This window comes from Lineus longissimus, chromosome 12 (assembly GCF_910592395.1).
Source record: "Lineus longissimus chromosome 12, tnLinLong1.2, whole genome shotgun sequence".
Taxonomy (NCBI): Eukaryota; Metazoa; Nemertea; class Pilidiophora; order Heteronemertea; family Lineidae; genus Lineus; species Lineus longissimus.
In genome coordinates, this window is record NC_088319.1 from 1,141,949 (window position 1) to 1,159,933 (window position 17,985).

A 17,985-nucleotide genomic window follows, 5' to 3' on the forward strand; every position below is an offset into this window, starting at 1 on the left:
TCTTGGGTACTGTAAACTTCATTTTAAGACAATGAATACAGCAGAACCTCTCTATTAAGGACACCCTCAGGACTGACAAGTGCTGTCCTAAATACAGAGGTGTCCTAACTAGAGAGGTCAAATTGAATGAAAACTACCAATTTGGGACCAAAACTAGTGTCCTTATTAGGGAGGTTTTCCTTACTAGAGAGGTGTCCGCTAAGGGAGGTTCCACTGTAATAATAAATTTTGGAAAGATTTGCAGCAGTTTTTGCAGCCAAACTTTGAAAGACTCCGTCTGCATTGATGTATTTGTCAAACCTACCTCTACTTCTGCAAATAAAGGTGATATCATCTCCGATGCCAGCCTGCCGTAAATCACCGCCCTCTATTTGTAAGACCTGCTGCTTGACCGTGGGACGAACTTCACCTCCGCGCCCTTCGACAGTCACGACCACACGTCCCTCCGCCTGACCAAGGCTGTTCGTGGCAAGACAAATGTATTCACCAGCGTCCGCGGCAGAGATTCGCTCAAGTATTAGGCGGGCAACTCCACGCTGAAAGATGTATGGCATTTCCAAGGTTAATGATTGAGATGGGCTACCAGTGGCAGGGATTGTTATCATTGTAAGGCAACTGTTTCAGTCATTCCAAGCATTTGTCATTCTCACCCTAGCTATTGGTCTGTACATGCATGATCATGAGGAAACCAGCCCTGTAAAAATTATCTCCTAACCATCCCCCACCAACTAATGGAAAATGCCTTAGATGCCGGGGGGGGGGGGGGGAGGGATATTTGATGAGGGGAGAGTTTCTGAAGAATAGTTTATTGACTTAAGCTCTCAGCTTATCTGAGCCAGGTAACCTCCTGCTGAGTTGCCGGACCAAAGGCTGAGGTCAACATATGTTGTTACATAACCGATCTTGCTATCACATCCTGGTTGCTTTGTAGTCGACCGAATTACTTCTAATTTTGCCTCATCACAGTAAATTAGTCATGATCACATGATGATCCTGGCCAGAGTGTTATCACTGGTTACGCTGGCCATTAGGTAGATAAGGTAAATATGCCGATCATCACTGTGTGTAGTATCAGCGGGGTGCTTGAAGTTGGAGGGCGACTAAATATTTTACAGGGCTGGTTTCCTCATGATTCAAGCACTACACTCTGGAGGTTTTACAGGTCCAAACTTTAGCAACATCTACATGTATACATCCCTATCACCCGAAGAGATCACCACAAAGCTCGTGGGGTCTGTGGTGGAACTCTCTACGACAGGCAATTGCATTTCGCAAAGTTACTATTTATAGCTCACAAGGTCATTTGCATAAGATATTGATGACGTTTTAGTCACGTGACAGTCGGACATCGACACTTATTTCTACGCATTTGAGCTTATTTCAAAGTCAATTATCTTTGACCCTGCATTGTTTTTAGCATGAATGATACCATAGAGTCAGAGAGAGAAATATTCAGAACAATTATGTAGTATTTCCAACACTCGGACATGTGCCAGATTGAATCTAACTGCCCTAGTTAGAAAGCCTGAATCCATTACGAAACCGCATGTTTGTCCGACATTGCCTGTAATTCAGCGATGGGGAAATAGAGGGCAGCAGCTGCAGTGACGTCATTATCACGCATGCTATTTCGCTACCGAGAATGGACCGACTGTCTAGCGTGCTTTTCAAAAGTCCCGAACACAGAACAAGAAAGTTGCTAACATCTTAATGATGTAGACGTTTATTTACACTATACGATCGATTTCGGTTCGCTCGAACCCTCATCAGGCATGATGAGGAACTGAAATCGATCGTGGAATATGTATATAGTGTAAATAAACGTCTACATCATGAAGATGTTAGCAACTTTCATTGCGTATATATGGTTGTATCGCTATCTGGACTCCCTCCCCAAGTTATACAGAACAAGAAGATGAAAATGTTAGCCTTACTTCTCCAGGTGTAGTTCTGCTGAAGCCAGCTCTCTTCCAGTAGACTGTGGGTGTAGGGTTACCAGTGGCCCGACACTCGAATGCGATGGTCTCGCCAGCCACTGGCTGTTGCTGCGGTGCTGTGATGGACAACTGTGGCCGACTTTTTGGAAGACCACCTGCTGAAGATGAAAATAAAGCAGGTGTTACGAGCTGTGAGTATTAACAAAAAACCATTTACTTATTACTAGAGGTTGGGTTTTGGCATTAACAGTGATCTTTATAAAGCATAATTACGAGTGTTGATTTTTTCCCCATTGAAATCGACTTCTGTCAACAAATACAGCCCAACCATAATCATTGGGTGATTTCAATTCAATTGATATGCCTGATGCACCAAAAATGATCGGTTTCAAATCATTTTAAAAAGTTTCCATGTCAAATTTTGTAAACATGGGTTCAAAAATTATGTTCAGATCTAAAGCGAATGAAACAAAACAAATTCCTCACCATCTCCACCAGGAACAAATAACTCGACCTGATCACGGAAGATCTCCCCACCGATGTTGGCATTACACACGTAGATACCGGAATATTCTGGTCGGACATTATACAGGTAGAGGGAGCCACCTTGCTGGCGATGACCGATGGGCAGAATACCTCTCTCGCGACTCCAGGTGATAACAGCATTGGTATCTGGAATGGAAGACTTTGAGTGAATCTGCGTTACGTTGGAAGATCGCGATGAGGAGAAGAGTAGAGCAACAGCGTCAACTTCTTCGAGATATTGTGTGCTTCATTTAATACCAACTGACTGCCACTAAACCATTAATACCTAAGTGTTGTTTCTATGTATAAATACACTGTGCCTCATTTTGGCCGCAGTAGTTTCAGTGAAGCGGATATTTAGGTGAATGAATGCGGAGGTAACCGTATAGGACATACCTCTATGGCGACAAATAAATGTGACGTCATCGCCAATGGCGGCACGTCTCAAATCTTCTCCATCAATCTGTATAACCTGCGGCTTCACTGTCGGGAGGACGGGTCCTCCGCGACTCCTCACCGCGATGATGACGCGACCCTCAGCCTGGCCGACCGCGTTCGAAGCGATACAGATGTACTCGCCAGAATCGGCGGCCGAGACTCTTGGAATGGTGTAGGTGGCAGTGCCGAGCTGAAACGTGGATATTTAGAAAACATTTCATGTCAAGCAAGAAGATATTGCCTGCGTAGTTTGATTTTTTAGAATCACTGGCAACAGCGTCAGTTTTTGTCGTCAAAGACATCATCAATGGCAGTTAGCCCACAGTATTCGGGTTAATTCTCCTCGTCCCAGATGGTCTAGGGCATCTGACCAGCAGTTACATATATGACGGCCTTTTTTCGATGTCAGCGTTCAACTTTAGGCACAGGTAGGTCCCTCTGCCTTACATCTTTCTCCATTAGTTTAAGTCTTAAGGGCCTTGGTTCAAACCCCGGCCACGGTTAGCGTGAGACGTCTAGAAAGGTCTCCTTTTATGCCTTACAACACCAAAGAGTATAAATGGGTACCAGTCAGAAATTCTCAGGCTGTAGCGCTGATTGAGCAGCTCCGCTGAAGGTTTAGGATCGAGGAATCAATGTGACCCGTCACAGCAAAACCAGGCCCAAGTCGCACAGAAAATGAGCCTAAATGACACCAGGAGATAATGGAAGAAATTGATGTGCTCATATTTCACAAAAGGCAGGCAATAGAGAAATGAACAAACAGGCCGTCTCAACCTGCCAAGCTCAGAGCGACACGAGACTTGTTTTGCTGTGACGGGTCACAAATGTGAAGCGCTTTGAGAATGTTGCACAGTTATAACGTGGTTAGAACTTTGACAGGATGTGGAACACCCCCCAAGGGTAAGGATGGAGCGCTAAATAGAAGAGGGCTTGCTGGGCCAAACATCAGGGGGGGGGTCAGAGATGCCAAGCTGAACAAAATATAAACACAAGAGGAAAGGGGGAATCACCCAGCTTGACTTTTTTACATTTGTTTGATTAAGGCATAATGAAGTCTGTCCAAGTCCCAAGCTCGACTTGAACTGCTTTTAACATGATTTGTAATGATTTACCAAGCATGGCCACCACGATCATGGCAGTCTGCTGCAAGACGGTTCAAATCACACACAGGTATCAAATACAGGTCAGGTAAAAACGGGTTGAGGGAATAAAGAAAATCTTCGGCTGATTTTGACCTTGATGATCAAGAACAGCTATATACATTTTTTTGTATTCACCCTGTACCTTATAAATGACTGAGACTTCAAATCGATCCTAAAAGTTAAAACTCCAAGTTAATTAAAAGTACAGTAGAACCTCCCTTAGCGGACACCTCTCTATTAAGGACACCCTCTCTATTAAGGACACTAGTTTTGGTCCCGAATTGGTTGTTACCATTCAAATTGACCTCTCTAATCAGGACACCTCTCTATTAAGGATAGCACTTGTCACTCCCCAGGGTGTCCTCAATAGAGAGGTTCTACCGTACTTTGTAAAAGTAAAATTATCGAAGGTTAACACCTGATTTGTTCAGGAAGCTCACACATGTACATCACAGTGGAAATCCTCTTTTACAAGCTGTTCCTTGCAAACTGTCTCACTAATAAATATCTGTCGCATAAAATGTGACCTATAGGCTGTTTTCAACTCCCTGTTCCCCATTGTAGATTTCCCGTGCAAATGCAACTACACTCTCCACGGAACTGAGGCGTGTCAGAGAGGAAAAGAGACGCTGTTTTGCCAGGGTGAAATTGTCATTGTCCTACCTGTCCAGGAGTTGTTGACCTGCTGCCAGCCTTCCTCCAGTAGACAGTCGGAGTGGGTGTGCCAGTAGCTCTGCATTCAAACGAAAGTGACTCGCCTTCCACTGGCCGTTCCTGGGGGGCAATGATCGTGAGTCTGGGTTCGGTGTTCGGTCCTGTTGAATAAAGGCAAAATGGTGACATACTGTGAACCGCAAAATTTGAAAGCGTTTGAAAAAAAAAAAAAAGAAAAAAAAAAAAAATGATTTCTTCAAACGCATGGATAGTTTACTAAACACAAAGTTTTAGTTTCAGTGACCCCGACTGAACTTGACAGAACACCATAGTGAGCCCTTGAGGTTCTGCTAACTTCGCGATAGCATAGCGCAGGCTAAGCATAACGGAGCAAACTTCGCCAGTAGCATGCTAAAGTAACAGTTGACAAGCAGCTGCCAAACCACAGTCAACAGATCACGGAGCTTTGAACAACCGGGCCAAGTTCAGCATCCACTGGTTTTTCTGACAGACATTTTTCACCTGGCAAGGAACATGAAGGAAAGCTATTAACCAGTTGTCCCTTTAACGAATCTCAAACTCTATAAAACCACTTAATGTACTTACCCCCAGGGCCACCACCGTCCGGACCAAGAATCATCAAAGTGACGTGTTCACGATAACTGTCACCTCCAATACTAGCCGTGCATACATAGATTCCTCCTTGTTCTGGTGTGAGTTTGTATAAATAGAGGGAGCCCAGTTGTTGACGATGATTGGCCGGTAGGTCATCTCGCTGTTTAGTCCAGTTGATGATCGCAGCGGGATCTGGAATCGATAGGTTTGAGGTCACACCGAGACAGAATGTTCTTTCAAATTTGGATCGGTGTCTCAGATGAATACAATGCTATGCTTGGGGTCAGGTTTAGATGACAGGGGATCTAGGACAGGTCCTAAAGTTGAAAATGCGCTACGCCAATTTCAAGGGTGGGAATCAGTTCTTGGCTCACCACAGTACAGACTCCCACTCTTAAAATTGGCATTCGCTTCATATTCAGAGGGTTTTAATTGCTTTAGGGTTTCAAGTTCTAGCTAAAATGGTTGTGCCTTAACTTCAGTCAACCCCAACCTTAACTATGTGTCAACCAGCTCATACCTTAACACGCAAACCTACCTCTAGTCCTACAAATGAAAACGGTGTCATCTCCAACACGCACCCGTCTCACATCCTCACCATCAATCTGCAAGATCTGCGGTGAAACGGTCGGGAGGACACCACGGCCTCCAACGCGACTCTCTACAGTTATGACGACGCGCCCCTCCGCCTGGCCTAGGTAGTTCGATGCCAGGCAGATGTACTCCCCGGTATCTGCTGCAGAAATACGTTGGATCGTAAGGCGGGCAATTCCACTCTGAAAGATAGAGGGCATACATGTATTAAAGTGACCATTCACAGGAAATAAGGAAGAGTGGTCACCCACAAAATCTGGACAAAAAGCTTTGTAAAGTAAAGTTGCAGTGAGGATTGATAATCCCAAAGCACTCGTGAATGGTTAAACGCTAACTGAAACGACAGCTATTAGATAAGTGATTTTTGTACCTGTCCTGGAGTAGTGACGGATTCGCCAGCCCTCTTCCAGTAGACTGTAGGTGTTGGCGTTCCGGTAGCAAGGCACTCGAATGTAATTGTATCTCCCTCTACTGGTTGCTTCTGGGGAGCTGTGATTGTTAGGCGTGGAAGAGTTTCTGACGACCCTGAAAGAAAGAGGAATCGACTAATTTCAAACATGTTTTTGAGGCATACCATGTAGATTATCGCTAATAGTCGGTCACTGGGTAAAAAACCTGGCTGAGTAGTGTCTGCCTATTTGGCGAATGAAACCCAGAAATGCATCTCGGAGCATCTGATTGATTGTGTGAAGGCCCTGACACACCCATCTCAAATGTGCCCAAGTGCTCTCTTTTACCTGGCTATACCAGACCGTCCTTGCCTCACGAATTGGGTGCGCTAGCAACATGAGCAAAAGGTTAAACAATTTAAAAGGGATTCCCCATGAACAACATTTCGGGCTACTTTTAACATTTTCTCGGCTGTGAAAATGAACCATCTCAATTCTAGTTTATCAGTGGGCTAGACTTGGCCTGATGAACATGTGGACAATAGGGTCTGCAATAGGGCTCCAATCAAAAACTCACTCTCTTCTGTTTATGAGTACAGCACAGATCAGTAAGCTAGACTCGGCCTGATGAACATGTGGACAATAGGGCCTACAATAGGTCTCCATTCAGAAACTCGCTCTCTTCTGTTTATGAGTACAGCACAGATCAGTAAGCTAGACTCGGCCTGATGAACATGTGGACAATAGGGCCTACAATAGGTCTCCATTCAGAAACTCACTCTCTTCTGTTTATGAGTACAGCACAGATCAGTAAGCTAGACTCGGCCTGATGAACATGTGGACAATAGGGCCTGCAATAGGTCTCCATTCAGAAACTCGCTCTCTTCTGTTTATGAGTACAGCACAGATCAGTAAGCTAGACTCGGCCTGATGAACATGTGGACAATAGGGCCTACAATAGGTCTCCATTCAGAAACTCACTCTCTTCTGTTTATGAGTACAGCACAGATCAGTAAGCTAGACTCGGCCTGATGAACATGTGGACAATAGGGCCTACAATAGGGCTCCATTCAGAAGCTCCTGTAAGACTTGATGATGTAAACAATTGCTTCGATACCCACTGAGGTGTGGTAAGGGCATTGCATTGCCCGTATGAAGTTCGCTTTGAGGGATATTTTGATATACATACTACAGTTCTGTTCATCAGTAGCATCTCGACAATCCGCGTGTCCATCGCATTTACGACCTGCCTCAATACACTGACCATTTCCGCATCGGAATTCTGTCGACTGGCATTCTAAAATGATAGAATACACATAATGTGAAACCTCTCTTAGCAGACACCTCTCAAAACCCTCTCCATGAACAGAATAAGGTCATTGTGTTTGGTGCGAAATTGGTCATTTCATTGAATGTGACGACTGCAATCAGGACACCTCTCAATTAAGGACAGCAATGTTCAGTCTAACGGATGTCCGATATAGAGAGGATTTCTTCCACTGCATGACGCCATGGCAAGGAAATGAATGATGATAGAATTCTGGTGAAAGTTTGTTTTTGCATGATTTTCGTCAAAGGTTTTTAGTCAGCGAGCAAATCATCTGACAAGGGGTTAAAACGATACGTACGACAATTGCGTTCATCACTTCCGTCACGACAATCGGCCCGTTGATCGCACTTCCTCCTGGCGTCAATACACATGCCATCTCCACAACGGAACTCGGTCATCTTGCATGCTGGGAAAGAAACAAATTCTTATCGTTTTTCAGATAGATCTGGCGAGACATAGGCCTACTAGGCTGACCTCTTGTCACTAAACTGTATTAACCATGTGATCACAAATAGCAATTTACCCACAGGCCTGAGCAGACGTTGTCATAGTTGACCAGGTTTAGTTGACACCGTGAAAGAGCATTGGTGAGGCCTAACCAACGGATATTCTAGTGTTGTGTTACACCACTATCTTTTGATAAATGTGATCTGGTCACATTCCCGAGTTCAACTGAGTACCTTTGGCCAGAACGATATGAAAATCACTATAATACAGATTTTTAGACAATGTTTACAAAGTCATTCAAATCGACCCTAAAGTTCTTGACCGGTTTATATAAAGGCCTAGCGGGGGTATGTGCTGTCTACGGGGTGCACCAAAAACAACCCTAAAGATCATTTGCAATGAGTACAAGGATCTCTGTAGTCCTTGGATCCCATCTCAAGCTTGGCCTTGGCCAGGAGCATCACTTGGTATGCACCGGTACCTGAGACTTACAACATCCGGAAGAAGGGCCAAAGCATCAGCCGGCGCCATTAGGCCTTCTCCTCTGGCGTCAACCAACCGAATAAAACAACTTAGACAGAAGCGACGCCACCTACCGCAATTCTGCTCATCACTTCCATCTCGGCAATCTGATCGCGCATCACATTTCCTTCTTGCGTCAATACACTGACCGTCACTGCAACGGAACTCCGTGGCCTTGCATTCTAAAAACAGACAAAATATTCGTGAGATTATAAAGAATTTCGGAGATTTCACCTGAGCTACTGTAAACCACCTAGTTTTTGCGACTTTTTGAGATTCGTTAAAAATTTCCGAAAAAACATTTTTTCTCTCAACATTTCGTGGATTCAATATTTCTTTCATTTTTCAACCAAAGTACTTCTCCCAGTTTTCATTTTTGCTAATCTAGGTTATCAGGTGAAATCCATGAAAATTAAAAAGATGGCTTACAGTATCTACACGTAACATCTCAGCATACAGTACTGGTCACAACTAAAGTACCTTCAATTCATGCAGGTGGCGGACATTTTGTACAATGTAATGGAGATCACGCAACACAAATTAGGACATGTCAGTTTAGACCAGTACAGTATTTGACCCCTATAGGAGGTGAAGTAATGTACAGTTCTTTCATGCACATGCAAATAAAGCCAAGAGACCTACGGCAGTTTTGTTCATCACTTTGATCTCGACAATCTATCCGACCGTCACACTTTCTCTGAGCGTCAATACAGCGGCCACTTCCGCAACGGAACTCGGTGTCCCGACACCCTGACAACACAATTCATCGTAGTTAGAACGACACAATAAAACCTTTGTCTTAAAGGAGTAGGTGGCTAATTGAGGGCATTATCACCGGGCTGTTGACTGCCCGGTAACCTGCCACTCCACTGTAGAAGTTTCCATCACCAAATTCCACAGAAAACAGAAATTTTTAAAAACAGACAAAATTATCAGGTTTCACAACTTTTCAGGCCGAGTAAGCCATCTGTGCGGTAAACACCTTCATATCATTGCTACATTTGCAACACTCTGCAGGTAGGTGAGGTTTAGCACTGTGACATTAGTATCGTTGGGTTCTTATCATACCCCGATAAGAGGACAACAATGTCATGCTATCGGGGATGAGGTAAAGTGTGACTTCAGTGGACTCAGGTGGTCTATAAAGTTTCCCGCGCCAGGTGTTGTGCCTAGACTAGAAATAACAAATGATGTGCTTTTCTTCTATCTAAGCGTTGAAACAATGTTCGAGGCTGAAGGTCTGGTCATAGGGGTAGAGACTATTTGGTCTGGCTAGTGGTAACAGGATTGTTGAATGAAATAATTGAGCTGAGAAGAGACGACAATTCTGCGTCAAGATAAACATGCACAGATGACACGTACGACAATCATTTTCATCACTTCCGTCCCGACAGTCTTGGCGCTGGTCGCACTTCCTCCTGGCGTCAATACACGCCCCATCGCCACAACGGAACTCTGTCGTCTTGCATTCTGGAAAAGGAGAAATGTCTATTCCAAATTTCAATCGTTTGATAGAGTGAATATTTGCATGCACTAGTGAAGGCGTACTGCAAGCATGAATAGTGACAATGTGCGTGAGCCGGTTTTGTGAAACTCAATCTGGCCAAACAGGCCCCAGACTTAAGTCTCCCTTCATTTGTTTACACTGTACAGAGGTCAGGCAGGTCTCCTACAGCTGCGTGACTCTTCCACGCTAGACTTACGACAATTCCGTTCGTCACTTCCATCACGACAATCCGTCCGTGCATCACACTTTCTTCGATTGTCAATACACTGACCGTCTCCACAGCGGAACTCTAGCAGCGGATTGCAGGCTGGAGGATCAAAATAAAGTGCGTGCTAAAGATTGGAACAAAGCGATTGCAAGCTGCAGAATAGGGACAAGTTGATTAAGGAAGTGCGCACCAGTCATTTCATCGGAGAGCAAGGGCACCACCCCCCAAGCTGCAGAATAGGGACAAGTGGTGGATTCGTGGGTGGGAGATGTTGATTTAAGGGGGTGCGCACCAGCCATTTCGTCAAAGAGCAAGGGTACCACCCCACAAGCTGCAGAATAGGGGCAAGTGGTGGATTCGCGGGTGGGAGATGTTGATTAAGGGAGTGCGCACCAGCCATTTCATCGGAGAGCAAGGGCACCACCCCCAAGCTGCAGATTAGGGGCAAGTGGTGGATTCGCGGGTTGGAGAAGTTGATAAAGGGAGTGCGCACCAGCCATTTCGTCGTTGAGCAAGGGCACCACTCCACAAGCTGCAGAATAGGGACAAGTGGTGGATTTGCGGGTGGGAGAAGTTGATAAAGGGAGTGCGCACCAGCCATTTCATCGGAGAGCAAGGGCACCACCCCACAAGCTGCAGAATAGGGACAAGTGGTGGATTCGCGGGTTGGAGAAGTTGATTAAGGGAGTGTGCACCAGCCATTTCATCGGAGAGCAAGGGTACCACTCCACAAGCTGCAGAATAGGGGCAAGTGGTGGATTCGCGGGTGGGAGATGTTGATTAAGGGAGTGCGCACCAGCCATTTCATCGGAGAGCAAGGGTACCACCCCACAAGCTGCAGAATAGGGACAAGTGGTGGATTCGCGGGTGGGAGAAGTTGATTAAGGGAGTGCGCACCAGTCATTTTGTCGGAGAGCAAGGGCACCACTCCTCAAGCTGCAGAATAGGGACAAGTGGTGGATTCGCGGGTGGGAGAAGTTGATTAAGGGACTGCGCACCAGCCATTTCATCGGAGAGCAAGGGTACCACCCCACAAGCTGCAGAATAGGGACAAGTGGTGGATTCACGGAGGGGGATGCAGAAGTTGATTGAGGGGGACATGAGCCACTCATTTCGTGAAAGAGCTCGGGCACCATTCCCCAAGCTGAAGAATATAGACACGTGGTAGATTCGCGGCCGGTGCAGGAGTTGATTAGGGGGTTGGGGGGGGGGGGGGGAGGGGTGCACACCACACATTTCTATTCAGACAGCTAAGGCACCACCCCCCAAGCTGAGGAATAGGAACAAGTGGTTGATTCATGGCCGGTGCAGAAGTTAATTTAGGGGGGCATGCACCATCCAATTCGTCGGAGAGCTAGGGCACTAACTTTAGCCCTCAGATGCCTGGAAAACGTCACTATTAGACAAGTTATATCGAATAAGTGTTTTTCAGATAGATCTGGCCAAAGGTACTTGGCCGACCTCTTGTCACTAAACTGTAACATTGTGATCACAAATAGTAATGTTACACAGCCCTGGCAGCCGGTGTCATAGTTGACCAGCTTTAGTTGACGCCGTGAAAGAGCATTGATAGGCCTACCTTAAGCATAATCTAGTGTTGTGCAACACCACTATCTTTTGGTAAATGTGACCTGGTCACATTTCCGGGTTCAACTGAGTACCTTTGGCCAGAATGATATGAAAAACACTATAAAAATGGGCACTTCTTGAAAAAAAAAAGGAATATTACAGAGAGTGTATGCTATTCATGGCAGTGTATAATAGAGGTGTCTGAAACAGGGAGGTTTTGAAGCTGCAACTGACGTCGAATTGGTTAAAAATACTCACGGCAGTCCAGTTCGTCACTTCCGTCCGTGCAGTCTGTCCGTCTGTCACATTTCCTCCTGCCGTCAATACATTTTCCATCACCGCATTGGAATTCCGTCTTTTTACAACCTGCAAGTCATTTAAGAATAAGCGCCATGAAAGCAGACTGAATTTGAAACTCATAATGAAGATCTAAGCTGAGATTACTGCGATACTCAAAACTGACGATCACCGTGCCTGTTGATTTAGTACTTACGGAACGAAGCATGGAATGAATACGTAACTTTGTAGCCCGTTTTGGGAACACGTGCATGCAGGTACATGTAGGGTAGGATGGGGTAATTGTAGCCCCGGTTTATTTGTAACCCCCGCCATTGTTTGATGCATGGGGATATCAGTCAACATCATAGGCAGGGGCTACAATTAAACTGGGGCTACAATTACCCCATTCTACCTTACATGTAGAGGAGAGATTGAAAATATGATTTGAACATTTTCATTCACTTTTACAATGACTCAGGCTCAATCATGGACTCCGAGGCTTGTGTAAAATTTCTGATATTCCGAATACCAGTCACTCTCTCTCTGTGACATGTCACTACTAGGGTAGCATCTAAATTGACTATTCTACACCAGGTGACTCTATCATGTGCCAGTACAAGAAGGATTCTAATTGTACTATCCAACATGTTTAGTCTTGTCTGGAATGCCTTGGACTGAAAATCAGCTGGAAATCATGCGTCAGAGCTTATTGGTAAGTGACTTTATCACCAGCATCATACACCAGGGTTCTTCACAGGCATTTCTCATGGTAGGCTCATGCGTACCCCTGATATTCAAGAAGTTTTACCCATCTGCAACAATTAGGTAGAATGCCCAGCAGAACCCCTTTTTTTCTTCAAAATTCGAGAGCAAGGTGCGTTGTTCTTTCTAGGATGGTAAGCTGCCAAGGTAGGGTGGGCTGCCTTGACAAATGTCCTCGTTGGAGAAGATGTACGTACCGTCATCATAATCCGCATCCCCATCTCCTGTCAACACACCACCAGTTACGTTATTAATGATGAACAATTCCAAAATAGCGTTAACACTCCCAGCGTCATTTCTTGCAACGCAGCGATACCGTCCAGCATCGCTCTGGGTAACATACGGGAATCTGAGGTAACCGTATCCGTCATCAACAGCGTATGCGGCGATCGTTCCCTCGACGCGTTCCCATTTAATCTCGACGCTTCCTTCGGTTGTGACATCACAGATGAGTTGTGCTGGATCACCATCCTTAACCTCTTTGATGCCATCACCGATACTGATCTTTGGAAGGACTGGAAACAGAAATTCATCTTGTGAATTTTTGAATCATGCAAACTACCACATTTCTGCACCACCGCAAGTAGTTCTGTGATTTCATGAAAACAAGAAATGTCATTTATATATCATAGGTCTCCACAAATGCACTCTGGGGTGTCAATATCCTGTGGAATGAACTGCTACTGCTCCGAGCTGCTCATGGCCCCTTCAGTGTCATGGCATAGCCTCGCCACAGTGAGGAAGCTGTTGGTTTGATTAACTGTCAATAAAAAGGACGAGTGTTGGCAGTTCAAGGATGGATAGTCTCGGAGAGGTGGTTGGCCAGTACTCGGGGAGGCGAGAAATGCTTGGAGGGGTTGCAGCTGATTCCACGGGGTGATCAGTGTCAAACGACATTTCAGCATGCACCTGAGCTTGACGGTTTAAGGACAAATACTAGACATTTGACTATTGGAGTTATGGTTTACAATATGACAAAACTGAACCTCTGTTCATACTCACCAACACCGACAACAACGAGATCCACATATTCTCTATACGATTCTCCGTCATGAGTGGCAGATGCGGAACAGATATAACGCCCGGAGTATTCCGGTTGTGCGTTGTAAAGATAGAGGACACCAGAGCGTACGCGATGACTGACGGGCAGAATACCGCGATCTCGGCTCCAGTGAAGCTCAAGGGCGGCATCTGAAAGTGTCGAATTGAAAACTCTAAAAGCGATTTTCTGAAATCACCTTACCAAGGGGTACATACACATGTATCGAATTTGAGATAATGGTCATTGCTGTTAAGAAACCACTCTAAATATTAGATGGTTTACGAGATTTCATGAGACTCGAGTGAGAGGATAAAGCCCTAAGGTGGTTCGTCACTGCCAAATCAAAAACACAACCATACATATCCAACCTTACATTATCCAGCATCATGAATCATTCGTACCACTTACCATGTTGGACACCAAGTAAAACAGACGAAAAACATCAAAGGCAACCGTGGTAAAACCAGGGCCTCCAGATTAAAAGGAAAACACTCTACCAACTGAGCTAAAGAGAAATTCCCTTTAGTCTGTGCTAGAAGGAATCATGCCATCATTACAACTATATCACCATATCCACGAGCCCACAAGTATCTCCCCAAGGGAAGAGGTGGACTTATTCTTCATCAGGACGAATCAGAAATAGTCGAAGTATGGGCTTACCTTGGGCACGGCAGGTAAACTCAACGTTTTCACCAATCTTAATCCTCTTTAGTCTGGCACCATCGATGCTGATGCCTCCATTGGGCAGTGGAGGGACGGTCGGCTCCCCAACCACTAAAGGAAAAGGAAATTGTAATGACTTTACATGCAGGCCTACTTCTAAACTCAAGGGCATCATCAACATCAATTTGATTCTGCAACTTTTTATGTTTGTGTAATCAAAATATCATTTTCGAAAAATATTGGTAGTACAAACAACAATTGTATTTTTATTTGGCCTCAGGGGATGAAGAACCTCAAAGCCTAGTGGTTAACACTGCTGGCTTCCACGTAATAGAGCCTGGGTTCCTGGGGAGAACCCAGAGTCTAGTGGTTAACACTGCTGGCTTCCACGTAATAGAGCCTGGGTTCCTGGGGAGAACCCAGAGTCTAGTGGTTAACACTGCTGGCTTCCACGTAACAGAGCCTGGGTTCCTGGGGAGAACCCAGAGTCTAGTGGTTAACACTGCTGGCTTCCACGCAATAGGGCCCAGGTTCCTGGGAGAACCCAGTATCGTATTTCTGGATGAACCGGCGTGACTTTCAAGTAACTCAAATTCCTGGCTCTTCTCAGTCCATCGAATGCGCCGTAAAGCTGAGGCTCCTTGCATCGGTGTCTCACCAAGCGGGCAACATGCTACATCAACCTCTGGCCGAAGCTTGAGTCACTAGGCCAATAAACCAAATGGCGATATTCGTGACTAACAGTAGTGTCACGCAAAACCCTCATCCCGCCTTGGAGGAATATATCTAGTGAAAATCACCTCCAAGTGCCAAGTGCTATACCTAGGGGCATACCTATTATTTCCATTCTTTCTTCAACTCTTCCAGCATCATTTGAGGCGATGCAGATGTAAAGACCAGCATCTGTCACTGCAGCAGCATTGATCGTGTATCGGGCTAATCCAGGCTGAAATAAAACAAGCTACATGAAGATCAGAGCATCTGAAATTATTCGAAGTAACATGGATTTACCTGCGAGACACCAGCAAGATAAACCACAACTGAACAAAAACTAACATATATTGTGATACACCGTTCAAGAGGCTGATCCAGAAATAAAGTTGCCAGGGTAGGCCATGTGCCCACCTGCGGGCCATGACATGAATACGGATACCGTTCCGGTTAGAGAGAATTTGACCTCTGTTACCTTGGAAATTAGCAATGGTCTCTCTAGGCCATGCCCTGCCACTACCAGTGAATGTCAGGCCAGTTATTCCGTAACTCAGTGTTTGGGGTTGGGGGAAGGCCTTGAAATTCGTTAATTGAGAACTTACCCTGGATACAGCCCGGGGGTCTGAACTCGGAGAGGCTGCGGTTCCCCGCGGCTGAACCCTCTGCCAGTAGACATTGGGGTTTGGTTCACCTTCAGCTCGGCACTCAAACACCACAGGTTGACCAACACGGACTCGGATCGGGCTGGTCGGCTGGACAGTGATGCGTGGAATGGCTGGAAAAAGATTAAGATGATTGGAGTAGGCCCAGTATGGGTTGTTTGGTCACACTAAAGATATGGATCTATTATACTGACCATTGATATGAATAGAGCTGAGATATGGTCTAGTTGCCCATTCGAATCTTGAAAGAGGTCCCTGGTTCAAATGCCACATGATACGAGGCTCTAGGCAGATCTCTTTGTGTAATAGGGACTACGGTCTCAAATACTCAAGTTGATGTGCTTGGCTAAAAGGGCGGAAAGCTCTAAAATTGCGTTTCCGCCTACCTTGGACTCTGAGAGTAGCTGTTGCAGTCGTGGTTCCAGCGGTGTTGGTTGCCGTGCAGATGTAGGATCCCTGCTCCGGTCCGTTGATGCGGTCAAATCTGATCACGCCATTCTCAAGGATCTGGGTGTTGGCCGTCAGTCTTTGGCCCTCCGCTCTGGAAACAAGCAACAAATGGGTTACAACTCAGCAAGATTCTGGCAGGAGATTATATCATCTTGTGGCATGGCTGATGAGAAAATCAATCGATCAAACTGTTTGTGTGCCAGAGGATAATCTGCGGTGTATTGGTTTTTTTAAGCTAGAGGGCTTGTCACAGCAGGCTAAAGTCATCTTCCTTATTCGTCAGTGTAAACTTTCTAATTGGTGGTATCATTCTACAGGGAGTATTCCACCTCCAAGGATGGAGGAGCAATTTGAATGAGCCACTTTAGTTAGGCACCAATTGGATTGATTGGCCTAGTGACTCGGTCTTCAGCCAGAGCTAGTGTCCACCACAAACCATGCTCATGTTTCTCACTTGGTGGGATATTTTGTTTTTCCAGGTGAACAGATAATGAACTTCAGATTTATGTCTCATTCAAAGGCCTGCCTGCAATAGGTACATGGGCACGCATGTTCCAAGTTTCACGCAGTAGCCTGTGACAGTTATTTCCGACTGACACGCTAGGCCTAATAAAGATATGCTCCAGTGTTACCTTCGCCATGATAATGTCGGTTTCGGGTAGCCTGCAGTGACTCGGCACTGGAACAGAGCACTGCTACCAGCAGTCATCGTCTGCTGGGTCTTGGGGAAGATCTCGACTTGAGGGGGTTCACGCCCTGGAATATACAGCAACAACAACTGATAGGGACTAGCCTTCCTTAATTTTTGACAGCAAGTATGATCATTTCGAATATACAGTGGATAACCTTGGATGACCAGAAATCAATCAGGGGTTTCAAGGACATACTAAGTCTTGGGCAGTATTCCAATGTAAAGTTCCAGTCTTGAAATCGGTTCAAGTCATACTATAACAGTCCACTTACTTTCGACTTCAACCCTGGCGCTTGCTTGATTCTCTCCGATAAAGTTCCGCGCGATACACTTGTAGATTCCTCGATCACTCAGAGATGCTCGAACGATTCGGAGGACATCATTGTTGACCTGAAATTTGAAATATTCATGTCTCTTTCAATGGACTTTTACGACTGAAGTTAAGTCAATGTCGAAGATCAAAAGTTACATATAAGTGTCTGTGTCTGTGAAAATGACACAGCATTATTAACAACAGTGCTTTCTTTGATTGGTTTCAATAATCATAACAAATCACAGAAATGATGGATGCTCAGAGTAAAAGCCTGAACAATTTTCCATGAGAAAATGTTGTCTTCTTCTTCTTCAGTGTTCGCTCTGCACTTGGAGGGGTCATTCTCCTAGGAGTAATCCTCCTCCAAGGCGGGATGAGCGTATCCTGCGTGCCACTACGGTTAGGCACCAATTGAGTTTATTGGCCTAGTGGTCCGACTTTGGCGAGAGAGATAGAGTCCACGCAAGCTACTCATGTTTCTCACTTGGTGGGGTCTTAGCTTGCCCTGGCATAGACACCAGGTACAAGGAAC

At 45.4% G+C, this 17,985-nt stretch overlaps 1 protein-coding gene across 24 annotated transcripts in view; it reads right to left on the minus strand.

Annotated features, from left to right (window-relative positions):
- The window catches only part of LOC135497059 (basement membrane-specific heparan sulfate proteoglycan core protein-like), a 184,590-nt gene that overhangs the window by 21,596 nt on the left and 145,009 nt on the right, over positions 1–17,985 (minus strand). For 20 of the 24 annotated variants that reach the window (XM_064786736.1, XM_064786731.1, XM_064786752.1 and 17 more), the window contains 23 exons: positions 17,413–17,530; positions 17,082–17,205; positions 16,386–16,540; positions 15,940–16,112; positions 15,461–15,572; positions 14,624–14,737; positions 13,924–14,112; positions 13,119–13,436; positions 12,139–12,246; positions 10,300–10,410; positions 9,959–10,066; positions 9,239–9,346; positions 8,671–8,778; positions 7,926–8,033; positions 7,487–7,594; positions 6,279–6,433; positions 5,853–6,090; positions 5,306–5,506; positions 4,709–4,860; positions 2,859–3,090; positions 2,424–2,609; positions 1,935–2,095; positions 305–536 (listed from right to left, as the gene is read on the minus strand). In XM_064786736.1, coding sequence (XP_064642806.1) covers positions 305–536; positions 1,935–2,095; positions 2,424–2,609; positions 2,859–3,090; positions 4,709–4,860; positions 5,306–5,506; positions 5,853–6,090; positions 6,279–6,433; positions 7,487–7,594; positions 7,926–8,033; positions 8,671–8,778; positions 9,239–9,346; positions 9,959–10,066; positions 10,300–10,410; positions 12,139–12,246; positions 13,119–13,436; positions 13,924–14,112; positions 14,624–14,737; positions 15,461–15,572; positions 15,940–16,112; positions 16,386–16,540; positions 17,082–17,205; positions 17,413–17,530 — 3,619 coding nt within the window. The remainder of the gene's footprint in view (positions 1–304; positions 537–1,934; positions 2,096–2,423; positions 2,610–2,858; positions 3,091–4,708; positions 4,861–5,305; positions 5,507–5,852; positions 6,091–6,278; positions 6,434–7,486; positions 7,595–7,925; positions 8,034–8,670; positions 8,779–9,238; positions 9,347–9,958; positions 10,067–10,299; positions 10,411–12,138; positions 12,247–13,118; positions 13,437–13,923; positions 14,113–14,623; positions 14,738–15,460; positions 15,573–15,939; positions 16,113–16,385; positions 16,541–17,081; positions 17,206–17,412; positions 17,531–17,985) is intronic. The other 4 variants (XM_064786729.1, XM_064786738.1, XM_064786737.1 and 1 more) reach the window with 4 other exon arrangements.